Genomic DNA, 24,562 nt, shown 5'->3' with positions numbered 1-24,562 from the left:
TAATTTCTCTTCCATCACTTCACAGACATCCTTGTCCTTAAATAGCAGGGACTCATGCCGAGGGCAAATGATATTCCCGACTTGCGCCAGGAACTTCCGCTCATCCACCCGGATCCAGCCGATGGTCCGGGCTCTGGTGGCTGAAGGCAGGCTATGATGCTTAGGTAGTGATGTCTTCTTTTTGATACCATGGTAAGTAATGCGGATTATAGGTAGTATATGCTTGTTTCATTTGAAATTATGTGGAACGGAACGCTCAGTGTAATGAATGTATATACAGCTCATCAACTTCATATCCGAGAAAGAAAAAATCATAGCTGGGATGGAGTGAGTATATGTAATAGAGAGTCGTCAAGTCGTGAGTCGTTCATTGTCTATCAACTGCAAACTCGTAAAACTCGTGCAACGGAAATTTATCAGAAGGCAGCATTCAAGTCGGCACTCCCATCGACGCTGTCGACATCTGTCGTGTTTGGAATTTGATCAAGCTGGCTCTCAATTCGAGGATACCGGTACATATGGCTTGGTTGGAATTGGTGCCAGCAACTAGGCAGGAGAACTCCAGTCAGTGCAATTCCAATAGACATTTGCATGCATAACTTGCTTACCTTGGTGCTTGGAGGACGTATCGAGCCATGGCCTCTCGGAATCGGCTCTTGTACTCTTTGGGACTGGTGACGGTAGGTCTGTTCTTGCCGCCTCCAGCAAAGCCACGATCCTTGATCCAGGACTCGAGTTTCTTATCCCACGTGTAGGTGCGGATACAGTCGATGATCCCGACAACAAGCTCACGCCGGTTTTCGTCGATAGCGATCATGAGCGAGTAATCCATCACATTCTGGCGGCCAAGGAAAAGCGTGTCGTTCCATACGCTCTGGCCCAGCAATTTCTTCGAGTGCTCTCTAGCAAACAGTGGCGTCTCATAGATGAAATCGACCATGTTTTCATCCAGAAGCACTTCGTTGCGTTCGCCGGTGCTTTGAACCTTGCGGTTCCTCATGGAGCCCTTGAGGTCGAAAATGCGAGTGGGCACGCGGTCATAGAAGAGATTCTCCATGAGCAGCAGAAACCAGTTGAACTCAGTGCCTGTCGCTGGGTTTTTGATAATTACTTGGTAGAATCCGAACATCTTTGCAATAGCCGATGGCAGTTCGTGGAAGAGCGCCTCCGACATGATTTGAAAGTAGGCCGGGGCAAACTTGAGAAAAGCCTGTGTTTCAATCGTGGAGAGAGACTTCAAGATGAATCGATCGTCAAGTGTCTTCAAGAAAAGTGACTTGGTCTTACCCCCCTTCGAATCCCATTTCGCGCACCGGGAGAGCGATTCAACAATACGCTCAGCGACTCCACATTTAGTTCGTAGTGCATCGAACTGCTCTGCGTAAAAGATCTTGCAAAGCATCTTCGCCTGACCCTCTTGGAACTGATATTTGAGGTGGGTTCCAGTGGCTCGAAGAAGCGCATGCTCAAGTCTGGACTCGCTTGCAGAATCTGTACTTCCGCTCGAGTCTGACCGGGGCTCTTCTTGCTCCTCATACTGTGCTTGGAAGCTGGCGAGCTTTTCCTTGTAATGCGGCGAGTCCAGAGCAAAAGCTATAAGGGAGCTGGGTTCATCCTCCCGGACAATGATATCGCAATCCGTGAACATGTGTTCGGACATCTTGAGCGGATATTCGAGGGGATCCCAACCGCTTGCAGAGCGTTCGGACCAGAAATTAGTGAGTAGCTGCAGAAGGGTATTTCTCTCGTGCTTGGGTAGGTCTTTGATGTCCATAGACTCGTCTTCTGGGGACATCTTCCCAAGCTCTTCATGAGACTCAGTGAGGTGAAGCTCATCTGTGAACGCTTTATCTTCGTCGCTATGCTCTTCATCTGCTTCTGCCTCAGCCTCGGAGGCGTTTTGGTTGTCGGCTTGATCGATCTCTTTGTTATCATCTGGTTCGACGGGGAGATCCGGGACAATCTCTTCTTTCTGCTCCTCGGCGACCTGTTTCACGGGTTCTTCGTTATTCTTGTTAGTTTCTTCCAACGAGACCCGCGGTACTAATGATAGAAGATCCTCTCCCTCTCCCGAAGGCTCGCGCTCTTCGACAGCCTCCCGTACGTTCCTGTAGACTTCCACGACTGGCTTTGAAGACGCCATGGGATAAGCACGAGAATGTATACCACGAGCAGCTCGCTGCTGTCTTTCCCGTTGACGCTCTTTCTCAAACTCGCGGCTCAGTTGCTCAAAATGCTTGGCCAGACTGGACACCCGCGTGGCGTTTTTCTTAGGAATAGAGCGAGGAATGAGAGAATGTCCTGAAGGTAATCTTCCAGACTTGAGAGCACTCAGACCCAGGCGATCCGATAGCTTTCGATCGTGAAACTTGAGCTTCCCCTCAAATGGAGGGCTGAGGGCACCGTCATTTCCATTGAGATTTCCGAAGCCTGCTTTAAGAGCACCCAAAGTAGAACCATTGAGGCTCCTATCCTTATAGGGAGGGCTAGGCTGAGACTGAGTTCGGAATATGGGAGATGGCCTCGTCTTGGAAGTCCTGCGAAAGGCGCCTTCCGCAAGTCGAGGAATGGCCGAAGGTAGCTGGCCTTGGGGACTTGGCGGGGTTCCCGCTGCGCTACCATCCTTGCTATTATTTTGAATTGGACCCTGATTTTCCACCGGATGGGCAGCAGGGGCATCAGTCGACATCTCGCCGGTACCCGAAGGAGTAGTATCTGGTGGTGGCAGGGTTGGTTCAGACGATGAGGGTGCCAAGCCTAGAGGAATTTGAATTGGCTGATTAGATGGTAGCGCTAGATCCAGGTGCTGTACTTCATCTTGCACCATGGCCTCAAGTTGGGGAGAAGAGACCCCCTGTTCTGTTTCGTGGTTGTTAAGGGCTGGAGATTTTGGTACCTCATCCAAGGAGGGAGACAATTCAGGCGATTCAATGACTGCATCGTGTTTGTCTCTGTTCTTTTTCCCGGAATGCTCCTCTACCACAGACACAAAAACATCTTGAGCCTTTTCCGGCGACAGTGTCATTCGACGCAAAGCACGGGGCTTCGCTGAGGTTTCACTCTCCTTTTCCTCACCGGGTTCTGTAGGTGTGGTCGGGGCCTCTTCAGCGGACGTGACAGAGGTCACTGAAGCATCTTTATCTAGGAAAATCTTTCTCAACTGCAACGTAGCAAGTCGTTTGATATCCTTTTCAGATGGAAAGAAATTCTTCTCGAATTCTGCAAAAGCAGTGTCCCACTCGACCACCTTCTCCTGAACTGACCGCATCGCTTCATTGAGAGGGGTCACTTCCCAATAACGAGAATTTGTGTACTTGTCCTGAAGCTGTTTGATTAAAATAGCCTGGTCTTCGCTCGCCTTTTTGACCAGACTGTCGATTTCCTTTTTGCAGTCTTCAGCCAATTCTGGAATTACGCTTTCAACGTTGATGCCTTTCAATCGAGCATTGACAGAAGCCATAAACATGTTCAACCTTCGTTCAGTCTTGAGGTAGACTTCGTTCCTTAGCTTCAAGTCATTGTCCACTTTCCAAGTGACTCGAGTCCCCGGGACGATAACTTCAAGTAAGTTGATTGCGTCATAGTGAATCCTAAGAGCAACGTCCTTGAAGCCAAAGTAACGAAGATGGTCCCGCTGCAAATCATGGGGACAGACGCCTGCGCGGGCATGCAAGTTCTTGCTCCAGAAAGAAATCTCTAGATATTTCCCAAAGGAATACTTCCATGTATTGTCGGACATGGGGATGACCTGCGTTTCATTGCCGCAAATCTTGCAGCAACTCCACATCAAAATTGTATCTTGCAAACCTCGCAGCTTGCTTGGATAGGGCTGGATGAAAATGCTTATCTGAGCCTCACCATGGACGTATTGACGATGGTGCTCGAACATCCGTTTTTCACATCCGTTGACAGTGCAAATGGAATTGGCATTATGGCACAGATCCTCCACGTATTGGCCGATAGTGCAGTCTGGCTCAAACATCCTATCGCCTCCATGTTCATTATAATACTCCAAGGCAAACACATCGGGACCAGAGCACGGAATGGAGGTCGTGGTGCAGACCAGACTGAAGAGTACTACTATGTTCTGGTGTGCGTAAGGATCGAAGAGGTCCGAATTACCAGAGATGTAAGCTTCCCATTGCCGTTTCTGGGCCTGGTAATGATCAAGTGCTCTATCGTGCTCAGCCTCATGTGCAGCATTCAGAACTTCCTTCACCTTAGGCGGTGCATTGTGAAGCGATTTATGCACCATCTCAGGTGTGACCAGGATGAATTTCTGAGGCTTTGTTTCCTCCTCAGCCGGAAGTTCTGACTTCAACCCTTGGTCACGCAGCTGTTTCAGGTGGGCTAATCTGCGTTCCATTTCCCTGGCTCTCATAAGGAGGTAGGGCGGTTCAAATTTGACACAGGGCGAGGCGGACAGCACTATAGTCTCGTGTCTCTGGACAATATCTTCGTAAAATGTTGGCATGGGAGCATCCTCGGGAACTTCAATTGCGTCGGCTACCGGAGCGACTGGCGCGTCAGGTGATGGGGCATCGCTGGATTTCTCGTTTGGACTCGATTTCAGAAGCCCGGGAGACACAGCTTTTGAATCACCCGGGCTTGTCGGGGAAGCTTGATTACTTTGCTTCTCTGCATCGGCTGTCCATTTCTTCGGCATGCTATCTGGAGCCGTTGGGATTTGCGCAAATTCGTCCCTCATCAAGCAGGTTTCCAGTCTGAGGTTGTAAACCACATACACCATGAACTCAGTGATTTTTTTGACCTTCATAAGAACACTGTCGCCGTCGCCACGAAGGACAATTGTACAACCAAGGGACTTAGGGCAGCCGGATATGTACATATAGGTCTTCCTGCGGCCATTGTAGACATAGGTCTTCACATCAAAGCTACTGCATTGGCTTTGCATTGGAGTAGTCACGAGCTTGTCCATCGAGGTGATAATCCTGGTTTGTGTAAATCTGGATACTGCTTCAAGAACCGAAGGCTTGACGTTGTAGGCAGTGGCAATATTGGCCTTTTCTAATAACTCTAGCGCCAGGCCGGAGACGTTTTTCTCAACGAGGAGAAGACTTGGGTGCAAGGCAGCGATGCGACTAACAAGATTTGCGAGGAATTCACGTTCCTGTCGAATGACTGGCTCGAGACTCATAAACTGCTGTTGCTGGCGAGCGTATTCAAGTGGAAAAGAAATGATAAGTATGTTGGGATTTGGCACGCTTCTCGGCATACTTTTGAGAGCCAAGTTCTTAGTGAAAACCAGACCGGACACATATGATGTGTCTCCGGGCCGACCCCCAGGAATCTTCTTGAGCTTGATATAATGACGAATATCCATATCGTCACCTCGTTGAACATCCGGATCTACCTCGTCAGCTGCCTTTAACAAGATGGGCATGAGTGCATTCTCCCAACTCTGGGCGTGAGAGATGGAGGAATCCTTCAAAAGCTGGCGTAGAAGCCTTCGAACATGTTGCAGGCTAGCTAGGTTCATTTCAACTGGCGGGGCACCGGCGCCTCTCATGGACGAACTTCGGGTCATTTTGAACCCACTAGAGGTGACCCCAGTTGGGAAGCCATATCCTGGAGTGGGAATATCATGGATATTGAAAACATTGTCCTTTGACGCCCGGGGCGACTGCCTGTGGATGCTGCTAGCAACGCTGAGATTGCGACGACGGGAGGTGCGGGGGAGATTCACTGCTCGCGAGCTTACACTCCCCTCGTCTCCATCTCGGGCAGCATGGAGCATAGCGAATGATGACCGATCACCAAGTGCAGACCGACCTTTTTTCACAGCTGCAAAAAGCCCGCTAAGCGTCGCCTTTTCGTGATCTCCGCTCTTTGAAAAAGAAGACTCGGACACCGCAGATAGCAGGCTTGGCTGTTCATCACCGCTGGATGCATCGTCTGAAAGGTACTGCGCAAGATCCGGGTCAATAATACTGTCTTTGTGAAAGGCAGGGAGTCGAGACTCAGAACCCATGTCCTCTCCAAATCGACGTTGAAACGGAGCTCGATCGTCATGGTAAGACTTGAAATTGCGGATGTATTGTTGGCGGGAGTGATGGCGCTTGTGACCCATTGAATGAGGCCTTCCACTCATTGACGATTTCAAAGATCTGGAAGATGTAGGTCTCGCTAGAGGCCGATCTGGTATCTCAAGAACTGCTGAGCGACGATTGTGGCCTTCACCCGCTCGTCTCGTAGCCGGTATGGCCATTGTGGGGGTCTTCATGACACGTTCGACTGATTGTGAGATTACAGATGCCGTATCATCGTCATCAATTGACGGGCGATTATTATTAATATTACTCAAGCCGAGATCCGAGACGCGAGGATTGACCACAATGGGACTTTGTTCACTGTCGGTGTAGTCTGACGAGTCATCTTCGTGAGCATTGATCATTGCTTCACAAGGCTTGCAAACACGGATAGAGCCTGGTTGGCCAAAGCGAGCCCCAGGGATCAAGAGAGTGCATTTCGAGTCAAATATTTGGCCACATGTGCGACAATGATGCTTCCGCCTGAAGGTCGAAAAAGGCTCTCCACAATGAAAACAGTCTTTGGCGTTCTCATCGCGCATCCAAAAATCTTTGCTCAGCAGTTTGCTTCTCAGTTGCGACACGACGCCATCTACTTTCCTGCTCCGTTGATCAATGCCAGTTCCTCGATCAAGGGTGGCATTTGAAGCTGTCACGGCGGAGGAAAACACGGCTGTCTCTGTGGAAGGGACTCGAGATATTGTAAACCCTGGCAAGCGGGTTTGATTGACACGAAGTTGTAGACCTTCTTTTGGCCGACTTTGAACAGATAATCTCGACGAAGCCCTAGATCTTGATTCATGATCTGTCATAGACATTGAAGTAGCCAACGTTACTGGCGCTTGTCCTTCCCGAAAAGAGGCATCCTCCATGGAAGTCCGAGCAACGCTATTTGTCGCGGAATTTGATGCTACTGACTCGACAGGACTGAAAGAAGTCTGGTTGGTGGATGCGATAGTTTCTTGTGGCATTAGATAACTATCCGTCTGTTTCGTCTTTCGTAGCGAGCTCGAAGAGATATTGTCGATTTCTGAAGGCATCTGTTGGTCTATCGATGTAGACTGCCCAGATTTGTTGGGTAACTGGTTTGTAGAAGTTGGTGGCCAGGTAACATCTGCTGCATTTGGCCCATCATGCAGATGACTATAAGTTTTGCTAGTCAATTTTGGAGAATGGGTCAACAGCTGGCTGAAACCTGACGAGCTCATTGAAGCAGGCACAGGACTTTCTTCCCTGTCAACACTTGCTGAGTCCGACGTCAGCATTCCATGTGAAGAAACATTGGTAGAGTTCTTTCTGGAGTGGAGAGCGCCGTCCTTGATAGCATTTACATTGAGTTCCGTCACTGTCGGGCCAACCGCAATAGAGCTATTTGCGTTCTTTGGTAGCGGCGCAGTCGGGGATTTGAGTGCAGGAGATGGTGACACCGAAGCTTTTGATGAAATACTTGCGGTCTTCGAAGAGAATTTCGAGCCCTTCCCAACTCCAGACTGGGTCAACGCATCCTGTCCGGGATGAAAATTTCCGGAGACGGGTGAATTTATCCGCGACCCTTGCACTGAACTTTGGTGTGAAGTCTGAGGATCAGCTCCTACGGGCGCAGGATCAGGAGTTGACCGCATAAAGAACTCTGCGGCAGGGCTTTTGGTTGCAGCAAGATCTTCCGTAGTTGTCCGGTCAGATGCCTTGCCACTACCGCTCACAATATCCTTGACACCCCCAACCGAAGTTCTAAAGCGATTATACAGCCCACTCAAGCCACCCTGTAATTCTCCAGACAAAGTTTTGTCATCTGTCACAGACGTTGAAATGGGAGGGTTCGTGAAATCGTTAAAAACGGTGAGGGAATCAGACTGATACGCTGTTGAGTGAATCTGATCGAGAGCAGCATTCAAGCTCTCGCGTTCAGCTTGGGTCGATATGGAAGCGCGGGAAGCTCGTCGTCCTAGCGGGAGGAAGATAGAAGAGGCGGAGGGGCTCTCGGCCCCTCCAGATCTGTGAGAACCCATCCGAGGCTTCTCGACAGCAAAGGCAGACTACTGAAAAGCTGCAAAGCACAAGTTTCGAGGGGATTACACCCCCAGGCTAGATGAGATCAGTAGCCAGCATCCGGAGTCACAGTGTGCCGCGGAGAGCCTGTCAGTGCTTGGGTTGGGAAGAGGGGTGGAGATAATAAGTTTCCACGCAGAGAGCGTTCAGCAACGAGAATGATTTGCATTCTAAGGGTCCCAGACAGTAGTTTCCAGGCATGGTAGCAGCAACATATGGGCGAGCAGCTTTGTTGTTGGGGGCAGAGGTTGAGGGCACCGCTTCTTCGCGTCTGGGTCGGTCTGGTGCCTCACGACAACTGCCCACCGCCCAATGACGTGGGTGTGGCGCGTGTTATGTGGCGTAGTATTGTGGCTGGAGCTTTCACATGAGTGCCATGTGACCTCGATAAAGAGCCGGGGCGGTGAGACGCGTGCCCGCGTCAAGTTGCTTCACGAAAGAAATCCAATAAAGAAAATATTGAGAAGTCCACGACTGGTGACTTTTCTATTCTTCAAGCTAGGAAGCAGGATGTCGCTTCTGCTATGAAGAACCTCGTGTCTGTTAGATATGAAAATATCAGATAAGCTCCGGCATTGTCAGCTGTCTTTGGCAGGGTCTTCTCCCCAACCAGTCCTTTGTGACGGCAAAAAGTGCCACAGTATGCACAGTACTCTATCAATGCTATCATCCCAAATCGATCCCAGGTAGTGATGCTTCGAGATGTCTTCATCTGGTGGTTGGGTTATTCCCTTGGTTGAGCGACTGATAGACTTGGGATTGAAAAAGCCCAGGAGCCTAGAAGTGGAGGATGATGGGAGTAACTATCGCTTGGCCGAGTCTACACAGAGGGCAGCTCGTATCGTTCAGGTAAATGATCTCGCATCTTCTTTACCTACTGCTTGTCTCTGGCTAACAAGGAGGAAAGCAACATGAAACTTGGAAGAAGCAGGTTACCTTGACCGACTCGATTGCCCAGATCAATGCTATCCTTACCAGAAACTCAATAGAACAGTACAGCCGAGAATCGAACTCTCCTCTGTTTAACCTCGACGATTACAAAGGCAGTCTGATTCGACTGATTGAATTTGAGATTGTCTTTGAATATTCAGTGTCTGAGCCAAGAGTGTATCTCTACGTTGAGCGTTTCCAGATTGACAAAGAAAAGGGGAAATCGAAGACACTTGCGCCGGGAAAACTTGTGAAGAATAACAAACCTCTCTTCAGGCGTATGTCGGAGCTTTATCTCCACATCAAGGAAGCCGAAAAAGCCAGAGAAATCGACAGGGTTGCTGAAGGTGATGCGTACGAATCTGACAGCTCCACGGGGTCTGACCGGTCTTTGAAACTCCAAAATCCCTTACAATTTAAAAGCACCCCTGCAAGAGGTAGGATCAATGTCCAGAGTGGCACCGTCCTTCATGCGACAGCATCTCAAGAGGGCTTTGTCTCACAACAACCGGGCCATTCCCATACAGTAGACCAGGACTTTGACCAACGGTATTCGACATCTACAACTTCTCTCCTGTTGCAGCATCTTAAACCTCAAAATAAAGCTGTTGGTGACGTTGCAAAACCGCGAAGTAAAGGAGAACCCCAGAAGCCATCAAAAAGCCCTCCATCGGCTTCCTCGTCAGAGAAAAGAAAAGAGCAGAGCGGCTGGACGACCGAGTCATCGACCACGCTTGCTAAGAACAATAACAATGTGGGCCATGGCCGTCTAGCTATGGGAACTGGAGTTATTGTTCATACGGAAACTAATCGCAAGTCCACTCCAGTTAACATACTAGCAGAGGGTGAACAACGTTCGACAACCTCTACTCAAGTCATGGAGAATCCCTGGTACGGACTTGAAAGAATTCGCAAGCGAGATGTTAATATTCCAGAGGACCAAGACGCCATGACCTGGTACTGGATACCTCCAGATCCAGGGGCCAGCATGCCTCAGGCCAATGTGCCGCCACGGCTCCTCGCGCAATGGAACAAGATGGTTTTCCGCCGAAACCACCCTGCCGCCGAGGAAGAAATAGAACCTCCATCAAATGTTGAATTTTCACAACTGGTTGAACCTCACACTCCTGCATCCGGAGAATCAGATACTGACTACTCATGGGAGGAAACCCCAGAGAATGGTCGAAGAACCAGATTGCCGGCAGATAGTAGCCCTCCTCGAGAACGAAGCGTCGCCAGAGCGGTGGCTGCAATACCCGTGGAAGATATCTCAGTACAAGATGGATTGTTTACACAGCCTTCAGATCCTGGGCCAGATGTCCAAAGCAATGAACGCCCACATACTCGAGCTGATAATGTTCTAGCTCCGGGCCCTGCTCTTGGGGTTATGATGTTCAAAACGAACGAGTTACAGCAAGGCATTGAAGATGCATTTGTTGGAATAGCTGAGCAACCCATTAACCATGAATCGGACGCAGAAAGTGATGAGTCAGTCATGGATACATCTGTTCCTCGCCCACTTCGGAACAGCTCACACCAAGATCTGTTCGGCAGTCAGATCGATGAAGACATCGCCAGCTCCGGACAGTTTTCAGCAAGCCATGTCGAAGAAAGAGTCCACGTTCACGTTGTGGAGACACCTGATACGACAAGTAATCGCTTACGCCCTAAGATAGATGACAAAGGCCCTGTTGGCTGGGAGGCAGGTTCGTCTCAGCAGTTCTCATCACAAGATCCCAATAAGTCCTCCCAGTCGCGTGTTGAGAATACTTACGGTAGCCATGAAAGCCAATTGGCCACAACACCCTCTCAACGAAGGCCAACCCACCTGACCGATCTACAAAATAATTCTCAAGACCTGAGTATCTTCGAGACCCAGGTCTCTAATGCAAACGGATCTGCTGCTGAATGGACTGATTTTCCATTTAATGTTACACTGCCCTATGCCAACGCCAAGTCCTCAAACGAAACTGCCTTGCCAATATCTGCTGCGAGGGTGGAAGGTGCATTCCAGTCTCCCCTACTGCGTGATGAACCAACTTCATGCCAGGTTGACGGGGCCATGGATTATTCTGGAAGAGACTCGCCAATAGAAAACTTGCCAGTTGAGAAGATGGAGGTATCTCAAATAGCTGGCGTCAAGCGGGTCGCATCGCCCGATGTACTTGGTGCATCCTCGCCATCGAAACGACAGCGGGTTTCCTGGCTTGTCCGCGATGAGAGCCTGAGAAGCGAAGCGCCCTCCCGTCGGCACAGCTACGTCGTCGCTATACCTGGAGACGCTGAAGCCCACGGGGTATACGAAAAGTTCCGGGGCGACTATCCAGGCTGTTCAATCGAATTCGATCATTTCACCAAGCTCTGCTTCAAACTTCACACGCTGCGGCAGGAAGGAAAGCTGCAGCGCTCTTTTCTCTGGGACGATTTCATAATGGTCCATTTGCGACAATACCCGGATTACCTCCAGCAGTGTCTCGCGTCTGAGACCAAAACATTATCATACGAGAACTACTTCCTCGAAAAGATCTCTCGGCCGCTGTATAAACGGCGCAGTCTTACCATCCATGGGATTGAAACCTGCGCAGCTCGACAGACCGCGAAAGAGAGGTACAGTTTAATCGCTGGTCGGCCCCCGTCTCGCACTAGTTCACCCTTTACGGCCGAAGTGGCAGAGAGTCTCTCCAATCTGGATGCCTCGTCTTTGTTGAATCCCGACCAAGGTGCTGCTGCCTTTGATGCCTTGGTCGTCGATCATGTTTCCCAAATTGTCTCGCCCATTAGAGATATCTCTGTTCCGGAACAGAAGCCAACGTCTTCAGCACTGGGCACAGAACAGCCATCGAGTCTCGACCAACAGCCATCAAGTCTAGGCGAGCAGCTACAAAGCTCAAGAGATCAACAGCCGTCGAGCCTTGACCAACAGCCATCCAGTCTTGACCAACAGCTATCGAGTCTAGACGAACAACAACTAGAAAGTTCACGAGGTCGAAAGGAAGCAGAACCGGAAGATCAACGGTCATCGGATGTAGTAATTGAGTCAAGCTATCCATGCCCGGCTTCCTTATCCCAATTACCCGTCCGCCACGAGGACGAAGATGACGAAGAGATGATTGAGGCACCCCGATCCGCGCAGCCAAGTCATTTCCGCCAATCGCAGTCGCCTATCCGACAATCTACTTCCTCACAACCCATGCGCTATCAGGATGAAGACGAAGACGAAGACAAAGATGAAGGAGATGAAGATGAAGATGAGCTGATGGAAGAAGCCCATGAGACAGCCAGCATCGAGCTCGGCGATGAAAACGAACATCGATCTGTTCCCGTTGATAACGCAATGGACAATGAACGGCTGTATAACCCGCAACTGCCTCGTCACGGGTGGTTTGCCTCCTTCTCACGGCTCTACCCGGATCAACCTGCCCCGGCCTGGTCCGACAGCGCCAATACGCCGTTCAAGATGTGGGCGCGGGCCGACCTCAACGTATTGATGGACCGGCGAGCACGCGGCGGGGTTGCTCTGCCTACAGATGAGAAGGGGGTGATTATTGCTTCGAAGTGGGGGCTCAAAAGGAGAGAATAAAGTTAATCAATAAGATACCCATAGTCATCATTTAATTCATAATGAATGTTGAAATTTAAGTATTACGACTTCCTTGGATCTATGATAAGACAATTCATATTCATGGGTATCTAGCTCTGTCAAAGTCATAAGACAGAGGAACGATGTTTGAAGGGAGTATACAAGACGAAAAGGAGAGTAAACGAAATCATCAAAAAAGACACAATCATAAGTCCACCGCCAGAACCAGAGCAAAGGAAATATCCCTCAAATACATATATGATCTCTTTATGTTTTTTTTTTCTTTTTTCTTTTCTTTTCCTTTTGTTTTGGTGTTATTTTGGGGTGATTTCTCGATTTAGTTAGGCTTCGACGTGACGGAACGGTTCATAGGCATTGGACCGCGTGTTGTTCACGGGTGCGCTTCTCCCGTAGCTGGTGGTGGCAGCGGGGGGGTAAGCGGTGTTTGGGTTCACGGCGGCCGGGTGAGCCTGGTGGTCGATGGGCTCGTAGGTGTAGGGGGCCTTTTCGGCCGTGATGCCACCGCGGGTGTTGCGGCCGTCGCGGTGGCTGTAGGGAGAGCGGCCGGAGCAGCAGCAGGTGCTGAAGGACCAGAAGAGGCTGGCGGCGAGGGAGAAGGCAACGGCGAGCCAGGTTGCGATGTAGATGTGTTTCCCCATGGAGCCTGTGATGCCGTAGTCCTTGAGCGCAGAATTAAAGGTACCGGTCAACGTGGCGAAGAGAGCGGTCGCGGTCACCGAGGCGGCAGTCGTGAACAGAAGTGACACCTGAAAAATGAGATTAGTCTTGATTCTTCAAGACTCTCCTGAAAAGGAGAAAGGGTGAGGGTGAATTACCGAAGAAACAAGAGTCACGACACAGCTTCCCCAGCGACTGCAGATGGCAAATACACCGAGGACGATCTCGGCCAGGGTGGCGCAGAAGGCGATGATGTAGGCGACGAACATCCACTTGGAGACGTCACGGTAGACCTTGATGGCCTTGGTGAGGCTGGAAGGCAGGACATCCTCGGTGCTGGAAGAGGAGTTGAGCCCCCAGACGGTGATGGGGTTGAAGTAGAACTCGGCCTTGGGCGAAGTGCAGGCGGTGGTGTTGTAGGTGCCGTTGCTGATGCTGCCGTCACAGTAGCCCCAGAGACCGATCGAGTAGAAATCCTTCAGATCCGTATCCTCTTCCGCCTCTTCCAAGAGGGCAGTCAGGTTCGTGGTGCTGACTCCAGCCTCGCTGAGCAACTGTGAGATCTCCGAGGTGGTCGACGAGGAGGTGGTGAAATTCTGCAGATTGGCCTAATTATCGATTCTCAGTCAGGGGTAGTTCCTTTTTTTTTTTCAATGGTAGCAAGGTGACGTATTTACTACTTACTCGGAAGAAATAGAGGTTGTTGAGGTTGTTGTCACTCTTCTTGGTACAGCCCAGCCCGACCAGGAGGAGACATATTAACGAGGCAATCGTCAACAAGTATGGCGTGAAGATGCACGCAACGCGACCGATCTTGCCCATGTTGATAGCGATAGGTCGATGAGACGACTTGGAAGATAGATAATAGTGATAGTGATGGTGATGGTGACAGTGATAGGGGAGGATGAGGATGTAAATTGATGGAGGATGCAAGGCAGAGACTTGTTATTATATGTCCTGCCCGAGCTGCTGATCCCGGCTCAGCCTCGCACCTGAAGGGGCGCAGGAGCAAAATCCATTTGTCGCTCAGTCCCGGCGGGGATTGTCGGGCCAATCAAACATAGTGTCTCGCACCGCCTGGTTCTATGTTTATGACCGACTACGTATTTTTGATCTTTTCCTCGTGGCGGGGGATCAAGAATGTTTTGCCCAGCCCTACAAGCCACGTCATGTTGGATGTGGCTGGGATAGGCAGAAAAATTGTTCTAGAGCAGAACATTACACTGAATAGTGATAGCAACTACTCGCAATACCTTTTTTTTTTTTCATGAAAAAATGCGCTTGATACTTTCAGTAGTACTCCTTAGGCACGCAAAGACAGAATACTACTATTACCCTCGTATACGGAGATTCTCTTACATGGTCCACTTCAAACCTCAGACCCTCAAATTAGTATGTAACTTGCTAAACTTAGTGCTGACGACTACGGCGTACGTGGAGGGCTTGGGCCTGGCGCTAGGACGGGTGTGGTTAGCCCAGTCACGTGGTATCAGATCTTGGGATATTAGTAACCAATTTGGTCCTGGAGTCAATTCAGTCTGTTGTTTTGGCCCGTAAGACAGTGGCTGCAATCTCAGGTAAGAATTCGCAGACCGCTCGGATTGAGCTTCCATGGCTAATTGCACTGTCAGCTTACTCGAGCTTGATCCAATTCCCGTCCCAGCTATCCTGACTGGTGGTGGTACTCACAATGGGTTGAGTCAGCCCTCGGGAACCGCGTTTCATCGCTGGTTCAAATCCTTGCAGAATCGGAGAACGGAGTCACTGTGACTCGTATTTTCGGCAAATATGGCTGGATTCGTGATATAAGGACTTGGGGGAGTGGAAGAGAGGGGTTGATGGTTACTCGTAAGCTATGGCTAAGCTATGGCTAAGGCCACAACAGGAGACGGCTACAAGGTCCATTTCGGAACCAACTATCTAAGCCATGCGCTCCTCATCAACCTGCTGCTGCCCACGATGCAGCGGACGTTCAATGACGCCGAGCTAGCACGCCAGTTATGGGAATGGACGGGAAGGGAGCTCAAAAGAGTCAAGTCTATGTAGTATAACTATCTATAACTAGAACCAACTAGTACCTAAATCATGTTTATAACGTCCCCCATATCTTCCACCTGTAACCGATGGTACCTCGACGAGGGATGATAATCGTTCCACCAGATCTGCTCTGCCCCATCTTCACTGTTCTCGAAGCCGTACTTCTCCGGATCGTCCAGGATAGCAGTCATAAAACTCCACGTATCATAGAGAACAGCACGTACCTAGGGTAGAGTCAATAATAAGTACAACCATACCTAATCGATAAATTATATGGGGGGGGGGGGGAAGAAATACATTACTGTGTTCTTGAAACCGTCTCACCATTTGGCCGAGAGCATCGTTGAATGCTTTCACCCACTCTGCATGTCTGTTCTCAACCTGACTCCCTTGTAATCCGATCAAAGGGCTACGACTCGTAGGCGGGACGTTGAGGAAAAGAAAGCGACGGGCGCCTTCGTCGTATAATCTTTCCATTTGCGCCGCGTAGCGATTCATCAAAGATTGGATTGGTGGGGTTTTTCCTTCGAATGAGAGGCCGACACTATCATTAAAATATAAATCATTGGAATATACTCAATCTGAATATAGTCAATAGCCCACCGGTAGGTTCGTACTCGTTAATCCCAATCCAGATGCCAAACACCGCATTTTCAGACGTCCAGGGAACTGCCTTTCCTCCGTCACGAGGACAGTAATGCTCCCCGAACAGATTAATCTGCGATACTAGATCCCTTGCATCGCTGTGTATCATGGCCTTGTCGATTGTGGCCCCTCCAGCGGCGAGGTTGAAGGAGAGGATGCCCGGGTTCGAGGTGACTAGGTATCCTACCCAGTTTATTCCTCCGGAGGATGTACAGGTTCCTAAGTACTTTCAGCCATCATATTCAATAATAGTTACAGCTTTTATTACGAGTATACCCAGCTTTGGATTCCCCATTGGGTTCGAGAGAGAGGGTTTCGTCCCTGATGGATCGAAATCCGTCTGCGTGTATGAGTCGCCGCTGCTCGGGTCAGTATGCTAGTCCCTCATAAGTTTGATGGTCTTACAAGGTGAAGAGGTATGTGGTCTGTTCCATGGTGTTTGAAGAAATAAAATAATGTAGAGGTGATTGTTTCTAGGCAGAAGTCACCTCTCAACTAGGAGTGAGTATTTATAGGCTCTATGTCTAACCTGTTTTGACACGGAGATTCCTGATTGTTTTAATTCCAGATGCCAAAGATCAACAGTATCTAAACAACTCCATTCCAACTCCACACACGAGAAGCTGGTTGTCCCGTAATACATCCAAAGATGATATATCCGCCACAGAGCTGTACTCGTCCAAGAGGCTCTTGATCCCAATCCTCTGTGGCCCGTTCTGTAGGGGACCCACGCTCACAGACCAGACTTTGACGCGGTGGTCGTTTCCTGAAGATGCGATCACGAGCCTGTGTGTCATTCCATCTGCTTCCTGGGTGTGGTTCAAGACCTTGATGGCCGTCACAGATGCCGCATGAGCGTCTGCTATAGTCACAGTCGCTACACTCAGCTCAAATATATCCCACAGCGAGACAGACACGGAGTTGTCGTCTCCGCCAGTGACGACTAGAGACTGCGATTCAGATAGGTGCACAAGCTCCAGTGCTTTGATGCTGTTGGAATGGATTTGGTAGCGGTTCTCACAGGTCATCGCCTGAGGTGTTATTTCATCAGTGACCAGAGGTCTCTTTAGTCCTACGGATCCTGACGAGACCGTGTAAAACGGCTGCAGAACCGGCGTCAGGTTCCAAACCGTGATGTATCCATCTGTCGCGGCGGTGATCAGACTAATCGACGATTCTTTGACCACGAACTGCGCCTGCGTGAGACAGTTCGTCATGTATCTGCCCCTGGCCAGCAAGATGAAATCGCCGCGGTCCCGGCATGGGGCAAAATGGAAAATCTATCCTTGTCAGTACAATATAAAACACACGACGCGACATCAAGCAAACCAACCTTCAGAGTAGAATTCGAGTAGGTTAGGCAGAAAATAAATTGATCGGACCCTTCAAGCTGAAGCATATCGAAACTCGTTACTCGGAGATCCGACTTGAGGTCCTCTTTCGGGGCCGACGCGATCAGAACAGAAGCCACGCCAAAGACTGGGACAGACGTAACCCGCCAGACAAAGAACTCTTCGAGACCAGAGCTGCTAAACAGGTAGTCCCCTGCCTTCGACCATTTCACCTGCTGAAGACCCGTGCCATGCTGGTTCATGACGCGCAGGCACTTGAACGTACCCCAGGGACCCTCTCGTTTTGACGACTCGGCAGGTGAAAAGATGCGGACGGCGGTATCCTCGGCACCCGTAGCAATCAGCGTGCCAATGTCTCGAACATCGTTGCAGACGGCCATAGATTTGATTTCCCGTCCATGCCCGCCGGCGCGAAGAGTGCGGTAGGCCGGCGTATAACTCTGTCGGGTACTATTGAACTTGGCGGCATGGTTCCATAGCAAAAGATAATTGCGACAGGCCTCGTTCACGCCAAACGCCCAGCGGCGACGACCTCCACCGCACTCGACGCGCATCAGCTCTGTCTGTCGGGATTCGTTCCATACGATAAACTGGGTGCCCCCGAAGCCATATAATATGAGGTCCTCGGTTTCTCGGTCAAAGTAGGCCCCTTCCACATTTTGGCCAAAGTGTGCAAGAGACCGGTGGACCAATTGCACGAATGCCGTCTGTTCGTCCGTTTCTCGGCTGATTTCGTATATGCAATAGTTACCATCCCGACCACACGTGAGGAAGAAGGAGGAAAATGTAGTTAAACTGCGTTCTTTTGAAGGAATGGGCATGACCTGACTGACACCTACTTTACCGTGTACGCGTCTCAATACCTCAAGCGGTTCCAGTATCTGCGTAAGCGCTGAGACTTTGTAAACGGCAAGGGCACCGATCTTTGAACCAAGCACAAGGTACTGGCTTTCGCAGGCAAAGGAAGCACATGTCACCTCGAAATCGATTGGTAGAGCAACATCGAAATTCTTTATCGTCGGCTGTCCGGTATTTCTTCCATTGATCATGACCAAACTCGTCTTCTGGGTTGCTGGATCAGACGATATGAAATAGATATCGCCTCTATTACTCTCTGAAGAATCAAGTAGCCACAGACCAACTGGTCTTTCTGACACTTGTATGAGAGTAGACAATGTCTTGGACTCGTGTTCGTATAATCGGATCAGACCCCTTTCATTGCCTAACAGAGCCAGGCCTCTCTGCGAACAGCTAGACGTGACGGCAAAAGAACGGAAGTCTTCCTCGGTCGCGATTGTTTCCCATCGAACAGAGCCATCCTCATCTTGACAAACGTTATCGTTGTTTGTTCCAACCCATCCAAGCTTGACTTCGCCTTGAAAGGTCACACCAAGGAAACAGTCCTGAGAGACAAGATCGAATGCTTTGAGGGCACCTTGTAATTGATGCGAGTGCTTTCGAGTCTTGACGCTAGAAGGGGCCACTTTTCTATTGGACATGTAGTCAGGTCTTTCCTTCCAATAAGACTCAATTCCAATATTTTTAAGAGCACCATCCGCACCACCGGTATAGATTACCGGGGCTTCATTACGCCCACCCACATCGAGTGACCATATGTGTTTCCCCGAGTGATGGTGGATAGAATTTGTCTCGCGTAGTCGGAAATCAGGCCTTCCTCCTGTCAGGCGCGGCTCCCAGGTGAGTTCCCAGAAAACACACGTCGAATCCTCGCCATGAGAGACAAAATTCAGCTGCGGCTGATCAGCTTTCGTTCGGGGCAGGAAGTAAACTCCCCAAATTCGAGCAGAGTGACCAAAGGCCTTTGCAACGTAAGACTCTGAGCTGCGAATTGTAGCCACGTCACCAAAACCCGTGCTGCGAAGCTCGAAGCCATCTGTAGAGTAGGAAGGGGGATCGTGGCGAGAGACCTGATCACAATCCGAGATGTCCCATACCCTTACAGTTCTATCGTCGCTGCAGCTTGCCAGCAACCGCCCGGAATTGCTTCCCTGCAGAGAAGGAACTACAGAGGAAATCCTGACGCCGAAGATAGACCCCTCATGTCCAGTGAAGAAATGGTGGATAGAGCTGATTGTATTGGAAAAGGCGTCTCCAATCTCGTTCAGAAAGCAAGACCAAACAATGATCTCCCCAAAGACCGTTCCAGCAGCAATCAAGACATGAGTGGAGGAGAGGGAAACGATATCGGCGGAATAAAGGATAGACTTGACGCCTGTGGCTAATTGTTGTATCTGAATGTTTTTCCGATACTTCGGCGAGCCCGAATCAACCAAGCGGAGCCCAAGGAGCGCATTGTGCGCTGTCAGGAAGCAGGCTCTGCCCTCTCCATCAACACAGACAGAACATCCGCTCAAGATCCAGTCCGGTGCCAAAAATTCGGCACTAACAACACTAAAGAAGGCACCCAAGACTGTAGATTCACTTTGGCGAGCACTCAACTCAATAATTCGCACGGATGGTCCTCCCCATGTAATAATCCGAATCGGCTGGCTTCCAGTTTTCTGCAGCTCCTCTTCCGGAAGGAGAAAGCCATGGACATTACTTCTCTTAAAGGTTTTGATTTCTGCAAGCAGTTGCCCACTCGTCTCATCAATTAAGCGGGTATAAGGACCCTGTCCGTGCAATATAAGCCTCGCATCTCCCAAGACGAAGGCTTTAGTCGCCGTGATTGGAAGACAAGCATCAATGTACTGGTAGCATTCTCCGTCAGCACAATTGGTCTAGGCAACTCCATTTCTCAAATATCCTACTCACCTCAAGTGATAGAGACATTGATGCGACGCGCAGCACACATGGACACGTTGTCCTGCAAATCAACCCTTTTCCCCTCCTCCCCGCACTGGGAGATTTTTATCGCGATAACATCCCAAAACAGCAGTCATGCTTACGTCAGCTTTCTGTTTTGTGCGCTTGTCCTCAAAGGGTATTAATAGGTCATGTGACACCGTGATAGACCTCGTGTCGACTGGTGGCGACGCGCAGGCAACAAGGACGCCTCTCAAGCCGACCGACCCTTTGCTGAGCAGTCCGTCTCTGACATGCCACACCATCTGTCAGGGACCTAACCAGAACGACTGCTACCTGTCATGGGTGTCACTGGGCTCTGGACGGTAGTGCAGCCGTGCGCGCGCCCTGTCAAGCTTGAGACGCTCAACAAGAAGCGGTTGGCAGTCGATGCTTCGATCTGGATCTACCAGTTCCTGAAGGCCGTGCGCGATAAAGAAGGAAACGCTCTGCGGAACTCGCATGTGGTCGGATTCTTTCGCCGAATATGCAAATTGCTCTACTTCGGCATCAAGCCGGTGTTTGTTTTCGATGGCGGGGCTCCTGTACTCAAGCGTCAGACAATCGCGGGCCGAAAGAAGAGGCGGGAAGGCCGCAGAGAGGATGCTGTCCGGACGGCAGGGAAACTGTTGGCGGTTCAGATCCAAAGGGCCGCCGAAGAAGAAGCAGCGGCAGTGAGGAGTAGCAACCAGCGTCACAGGCGCGATGAAGAGCCAGTGCCAGACAAGCCGGTGTATGTCGAGGAGATATTTCTGACAGAAAAGGAGAAGAACCAAGCACGCCATTTTAGAAGGAAAGATGCGTATCATCTCCCAAGTATGGAGGTTTCCCTGGAGGAAATGGGAGCACCTGACGACCCCCGGATCATGTCTCGCGAGGAGCTGGAGGCGTACGCGCGACAGTTTCATCAGGGAGAAGATATCAATCTCTACGATTTCTCGAAGATCGACTTTGACAGTTCCTTCTTCACGAGCTTGCCGGCCACGGATCGCTACAACATCTTGAACGCGGCAAGGATAAGAAGCCGGTTGAGAATGGGTTATTCCAAGGAGCAGCTGGATAACATGTTCCCGGACCGCATGTCGTTCTCGAAATTTCAGATCGAGCGTGTGAAGGAACGCAACGAGCTGACGCAGCGGCTGATGAATTTGAATGGCATGAACGGCGCAGACGCTACTCTTGGTCTCACCCAAGGTCAACGAATTGCGGGGGAACGGGGTCGAGAGTACGTCTTGGTCCAAGATAGTGCGGTCGAAGGCGGCTGGGCACTCGGGGTCGTTAGTAGCAAACACGATGGCTATGAAGACAGACCCATTGACGTCGATCGCTATGGCCAGCAAGATGTTCTCATGAGCAAGGAGGAACTCTCGGATGAGGATGATGCTTTCGAGGATGTGCCTGTTGAAGGTTTAAATAGGCTCCCCAAACTTTCTTTTCTCAAGAAAGGTGTCTTCGACGAGTCAATCCGACAAACAATGACGGAATTCTCAGGAGGGATTCCTCGTCAATTGCATGGGCCAGGCCCGTCTCTAACCACTGATGAGGACGACGCTCTTTTTGTGGAAAAGGACTTTCCCACCGACTTTTTCAATCGCGAAATAGGTGATCTTATAGACGGTGATGGGGACTCTGAAGATGAAAATCTTCGCAAGGCGATTGCAATGTCAATGGAAGATGCAGCCCATGATGATTATTTTGAGGATAGCCCTGTCAATGCGGGCGCCGCCCTCTCTGAACAGGAGATAGCAGCAGCCTTTGTGGCTGAGAACGAAGACGATGGTGATGATGACGACGACGAGATGGACTTTGCAACTGCTTTAGCACAAGCGAAGAAGCCCGTCAGAAATAAATTCCAACCAAACCCTAGTAGCAAAGAGTCTACTACAAGCCATCCTTTTGATGGACCTCTTCCCTTTGAATCCATTAAAATTGGGGAAACGGCACCTTCTCGGCCGTCTCAAGAGGAGGAGATCGATGAGAATGCTGGAGGATTCATCAAAGAACCACCCAAGCGGAATCCAAAGGCCGGACCGTTACCACCGTGGTTTCGTGGCGAGCGACTGGACGGGGATTTCATCCCAGACAAGACGGATGATTCTTCATTGGAGAAATACAGGGACGAAGTCATGACTCCAGATCACCAATTTCTGAGAAACTATCGATCTCCAGAGGTGATTGATGTTGATAAGCTCACTGAACCAGGTGAGGTTATTGATCTAGAAGCCATTCCCACCTCGGAGTCACGCCTAAACAACGAAAAAGCATCCGGCTCTTCGTCGGAGAATCATAAGCCTGAAGAAGTGAATCCTGGCTCTACGAAGGATGTAATCAGTACCGAGCCCGACGAAACGTCTGTATTACCTAGCGATCGGCCTACGGCAGAAGGAAAAGAGGAGGAAGTCTATGAGTGGGAAGCTACGGACGATGAGCAGCCTTCTGAACAGATGGACAAGCCACGCCTCTCTCTCTCCCCATCGCCTGAAGTTGAATTTGAGGATGTTGAGATCCCCACTAAAGCTATCATCCTAGAACCGCCGGTTGAAACGACTGGTTCGTCTACGGCTGATCTTGGGCCTGGGATTACCGTTCAGGGTGACCATCAAAACACTGTTATGATCGAGGATAGCGCTGACGAAGGGGATATGAGCGACCCCGAAGATGTAGATCTGATGCGTCAGCTTGCAGAGGAAGCAGAGGAACATGCCCGGTTTGCAGCAAAACTGAATTCTGCTGCGCAGACGCAGACCGCGTTTGATTATGAGCAAGAACTAAAGCAGCTACGACTACAGCAGAAGAAAGATCGGCGAGACGCGGACGAGGTGACACAGGTGATGATCACCGAATGCCAGCAGCTTTTGACTCTGTTTGGGTTGCCGTACATCACCGCACCGATGGAGGCCGAGGCTCAATGTGCCGAGCTGGTTACCCTGGGGCTTGTGGATGGGATTGTCACGGATGACAGCGACATATTCCTCTTTGGCGGCACCCGCGTCTACAAAAACATGTTCAACCAGAGCAAATACGTGGAGTGCTACCTGACCTCGGACATGGAGAAGGAGTATGCCCTGCACCGCCGGAAACTCATCAGCTTCGCGCACCTGCTGGGCAGCGACTACACAGAGGGGATCCCGGGGATCGGCCCCGTCACGGCGCTGGAGATCCTAACCGAGTTTGCGAGCTTGGATGAATTCCGCGACTGGTGGAGCCGCGTCCAGATGGGCGCCGACCTGTCCAGCGACGACAATACTCACCACGCCGCCTTCTACCGAAAGTTCCGCAAGAACGCCTCCAAGATCTTCCTCCCGCCGTCGTTCCCCAACCCACACGTGGACGTCGCGTATCTCGAGCCCGAAGTCGATGCCGACCCGTCCCCGTTCCAATGGGGGGTGCCCGATCTGAACGGGTTGCGGAACTACCTGATGGCGACAATCGGGTGGAGCCAAGAGCGGACGGACGAGATCCTTCTGCCGGTAATCCGGGATATGAACCGGCGCGAGCAGGAAGGCACGCAGTCTAACATTACGGGATTCTTCAGCGGGCCTCAGGGAGCTGGCGCCTTTGCACCGCGGGTCCGCGCCAACGGGCAGTCGAGGATGGAGAAGGCATTCGGTCGGCTCCGACAGGAAGCGGAAACCCAGAGAAGCTCGGACGGGCCCTCCACAGGCACAAAACGGGATGCAGACGACGAGTCGAGTACTTCGAAACGCAAGACTCGACGGAAAAATCGAACGGATAGTACTACTCCGTAGTTAAGGATAAGATTAAGAATTCGACGTCGCAGGGCGAAGGTCAGTAACTAGTTGATCCATTATAGCGATGACAATAATAAATGCAACCTGTAAAGCAAATCTCTGATCGAATCCCTGGCGATCGTGTCCATCATGATGCTTTGGAATAAAGTTGCAGCTTCACCTCTGTATGACGCAGCCAGCAACGGGTCACGGGCGCGGAGGACGATTCGATGACGTCAGCGATTGCAATGGAAGAGAGTGACGGTGCAACACCAGCAGCTCTCGACACTGCTCTGGACTCAATGACCGGATAATATACCATATTGACAGATGAGCATTGGTCTGTTCTAGATACTATTCACGATATGATTCAAGATATTGTCCAGTCTGTGTTGAATCATACTGGTGAAAAACAGCCTCTCTGCTCTCTCGTCGTTGTCTAGGAGATCACACCAGACCGCATTGGGAAATCTAACCGAGACCGTCGACGTCACCAGCAACAGCTGCTGGTCGCCAAAGGAGAAGACGAAGAAGACGTCGCTGCCTCCGTTTTTCTCTCCTTGTATATTAAGGGATCACCGCCCCGCTCGTCGGTTCACCTCTGCACCGCCCGTCGATCCCGAAGTGCTACTCTGTAGTATTATTCTTCTCCAGTCGTGAGATCTTTGACGCCTCGACTTTATCTTTCTTCCGTCGCATCCGTCT

General features: G+C 50.5%; 8 protein-coding genes across 8 annotated transcripts; 4 read left to right on the top strand and 4 right to left on the bottom strand.

Annotated features, from left to right (window-relative positions):
• Window positions 1–303: 303 nt before the first annotated feature.
• Window positions 304–8,253, bottom strand: ASPZODRAFT_1858093 (hypothetical protein). The gene is made up of 3 exons (XM_022727238.1): window positions 8,170–8,253; window positions 609–8,110; window positions 304–546 (listed from the first exon to the last, which is right to left on the bottom strand). Exons 2-3 carry the CDS (start codon window positions 8,057–8,059, stop codon window positions 417–419), a joined length of 7,581 nt encoding a protein of 2,526 aa, XP_022581437.1. The 5' UTR covers window positions 8,060–8,110; window positions 8,170–8,253; the 3' UTR covers window positions 304–416.
• A 291-nt stretch (window positions 8,254–8,544) lies between these two features.
• On the top strand, window positions 8,545–12,635 carry ASPZODRAFT_166198 (hypothetical protein). The gene is made up of 2 exons (XM_022726745.1): window positions 8,545–8,948; window positions 9,007–12,635. Exons 1-2 carry the CDS (start codon window positions 8,802–8,804, stop codon window positions 12,607–12,609), a joined length of 3,750 nt encoding a protein of 1,249 aa, XP_022581436.1. The 5' UTR covers window positions 8,545–8,801; the 3' UTR covers window positions 12,610–12,635.
• Window positions 12,636–12,760: 125 nt separating this feature from the next.
• On the bottom strand, window positions 12,761–14,188 carry ASPZODRAFT_1854276 (hypothetical protein). Its single transcript, XM_022727234.1, has 4 exons — window positions 13,972–14,188; window positions 13,446–13,895; window positions 12,911–13,376; window positions 12,761–12,872 (listed from the first exon to the last, which is right to left on the bottom strand). Exons 1-3 carry the CDS (start codon window positions 14,107–14,109, stop codon window positions 12,951–12,953), a joined length of 1,014 nt encoding a protein of 337 aa, XP_022581435.1. The 5' UTR covers window positions 14,110–14,188; the 3' UTR covers window positions 12,761–12,872; window positions 12,911–12,950.
• A 444-nt stretch (window positions 14,189–14,632) lies between these two features.
• On the top strand, window positions 14,633–14,965 carry ASPZODRAFT_131833 (hypothetical protein). The gene is made up of 2 exons (XM_022722852.1): window positions 14,633–14,864; window positions 14,919–14,965. Exon 1 carries the CDS (start codon window positions 14,647–14,649, stop codon window positions 14,842–14,844), a length of 198 nt encoding a protein of 65 aa, XP_022581434.1. The 5' UTR covers window positions 14,633–14,646; the 3' UTR covers window positions 14,845–14,864; window positions 14,919–14,965.
• Window positions 14,914–16,403, bottom strand: ASPZODRAFT_2127732 (hypothetical protein; the record flags this gene model as incomplete). The annotated part of the gene is made up of 5 exons (XM_022727821.1): window positions 14,914–15,548; window positions 15,649–15,899; window positions 15,928–16,188; window positions 16,246–16,328; window positions 16,375–16,403. 5 exons carry the CDS (start codon window positions 16,401–16,403, stop codon window positions 15,366–15,368), a joined length of 807 nt encoding a protein of 268 aa, XP_022581432.1. The 3' UTR covers window positions 14,914–15,365.
• ASPZODRAFT_131832 (hypothetical protein) lies at window positions 14,991–15,396 on the top strand. Its single transcript, XM_022722851.1, has one exon. It carries the CDS (start codon window positions 15,154–15,156, stop codon window positions 15,331–15,333), a length of 180 nt encoding a protein of 59 aa, XP_022581433.1. The 5' UTR covers window positions 14,991–15,153; the 3' UTR covers window positions 15,334–15,396.
• Window positions 16,404–16,483: 80 nt separating the features above from the next.
• On the bottom strand, window positions 16,484–20,180 carry ASPZODRAFT_131831 (hypothetical protein). Its single transcript, XM_022722850.1, has 3 exons — window positions 20,097–20,180; window positions 17,303–20,032; window positions 16,484–17,249 (listed from the first exon to the last, which is right to left on the bottom strand). Exons 1-3 carry the CDS (start codon window positions 20,112–20,114, stop codon window positions 16,548–16,550), a joined length of 3,450 nt encoding a protein of 1,149 aa, XP_022581431.1. The 5' UTR covers window positions 20,115–20,180; the 3' UTR covers window positions 16,484–16,547.
• A 248-nt stretch (window positions 20,181–20,428) lies between these two features.
• Window positions 20,429–23,875, top strand: ASPZODRAFT_65760 (hypothetical protein; the record flags this gene model as incomplete). The annotated part of the gene is made up of 1 exon (XM_022729329.1): window positions 20,429–23,875. One exon carries the CDS (start codon window positions 20,429–20,431, stop codon window positions 23,873–23,875), a length of 3,447 nt encoding a protein of 1,148 aa, XP_022581430.1.
• Window positions 23,876–24,562: the final 687 nt, after the last annotated feature.

The sequence above is a fragment of the Penicilliopsis zonata genome (assembly GCF_001890105.1).
Source record: "Penicilliopsis zonata CBS 506.65 unplaced genomic scaffold ASPZOscaffold_6, whole genome shotgun sequence".
In the NCBI taxonomy this organism is placed as follows: domain Eukaryota; kingdom Fungi; phylum Ascomycota; class Eurotiomycetes; order Eurotiales; family Aspergillaceae; genus Penicilliopsis; species Penicilliopsis zonata.
The sequence above is the reverse complement of the archived record's forward strand: the minus strand, read 5'-3'. Positions and strand labels throughout refer to the sequence as shown.

Bases quoted from the DNA above. Each gene is read 5' to 3' on its own strand.
- ASPZODRAFT_131832 (XM_022722851.1), top strand. From the start codon at position 15,154: ATGGCTAAGGCCACAACAGGAGACGGCTACAAGGTCCATTTCGGAACC.
- ASPZODRAFT_166198 (XM_022726745.1), top strand. From the start codon at position 8,802: ATGTCTTCATCTGGTGGTTGGGTTATTCCCTTGGTTGAGCGACTGATA. The intron at 8,949-9,006 runs GTAAATGATCTC...CAAGGAGGAAAG, and splicing joins GGGCAGCTCGTATCGTTCAG to CAACATGAAACTTGGAAGAA.
- ASPZODRAFT_1858093 (XM_022727238.1), bottom strand. From the start codon at position 8,059: ATGGGTTCTCACAGATCTGGAGGGGCCGAGAGCCCCTCCGCCTCTTCT. The intron at 547-608 runs GTAAGCAAGTTA...TCTCCTGCCTAG, and splicing joins TACGTCCTCCAAGCACCAAG to TTGCTGGCACCAATTCCAAC.
- ASPZODRAFT_131831 (XM_022722850.1), bottom strand. The intron at 17,250-17,302 runs GTTGGTTTGCTT...TGACAAGGATAG, and splicing joins ACTCGAATTCTACTCTGAAG to ATTTTCCATTTTGCCCCATG.
- ASPZODRAFT_131833 (XM_022722852.1), top strand. From the start codon at position 14,647: ATGGTCCACTTCAAACCTCAGACCCTCAAATTAGTATGTAACTTGCTA.
- ASPZODRAFT_1854276 (XM_022727234.1), bottom strand. From the start codon at position 14,109: ATGGGCAAGATCGGTCGCGTTGCGTGCATCTTCACGCCATACTTGTTG. The intron at 13,896-13,971 runs GTAAGTAGTAAA...ATCGATAATTAG, and splicing joins ACAACCTCTATTTCTTCCGA to GCCAATCTGCAGAATTTCAC. The intron at 13,377-13,445 runs GTAATTCACCCT...CTCATTTTTCAG, and splicing joins TCGTGACTCTTGTTTCTTCG to GTGTCACTTCTGTTCACGAC.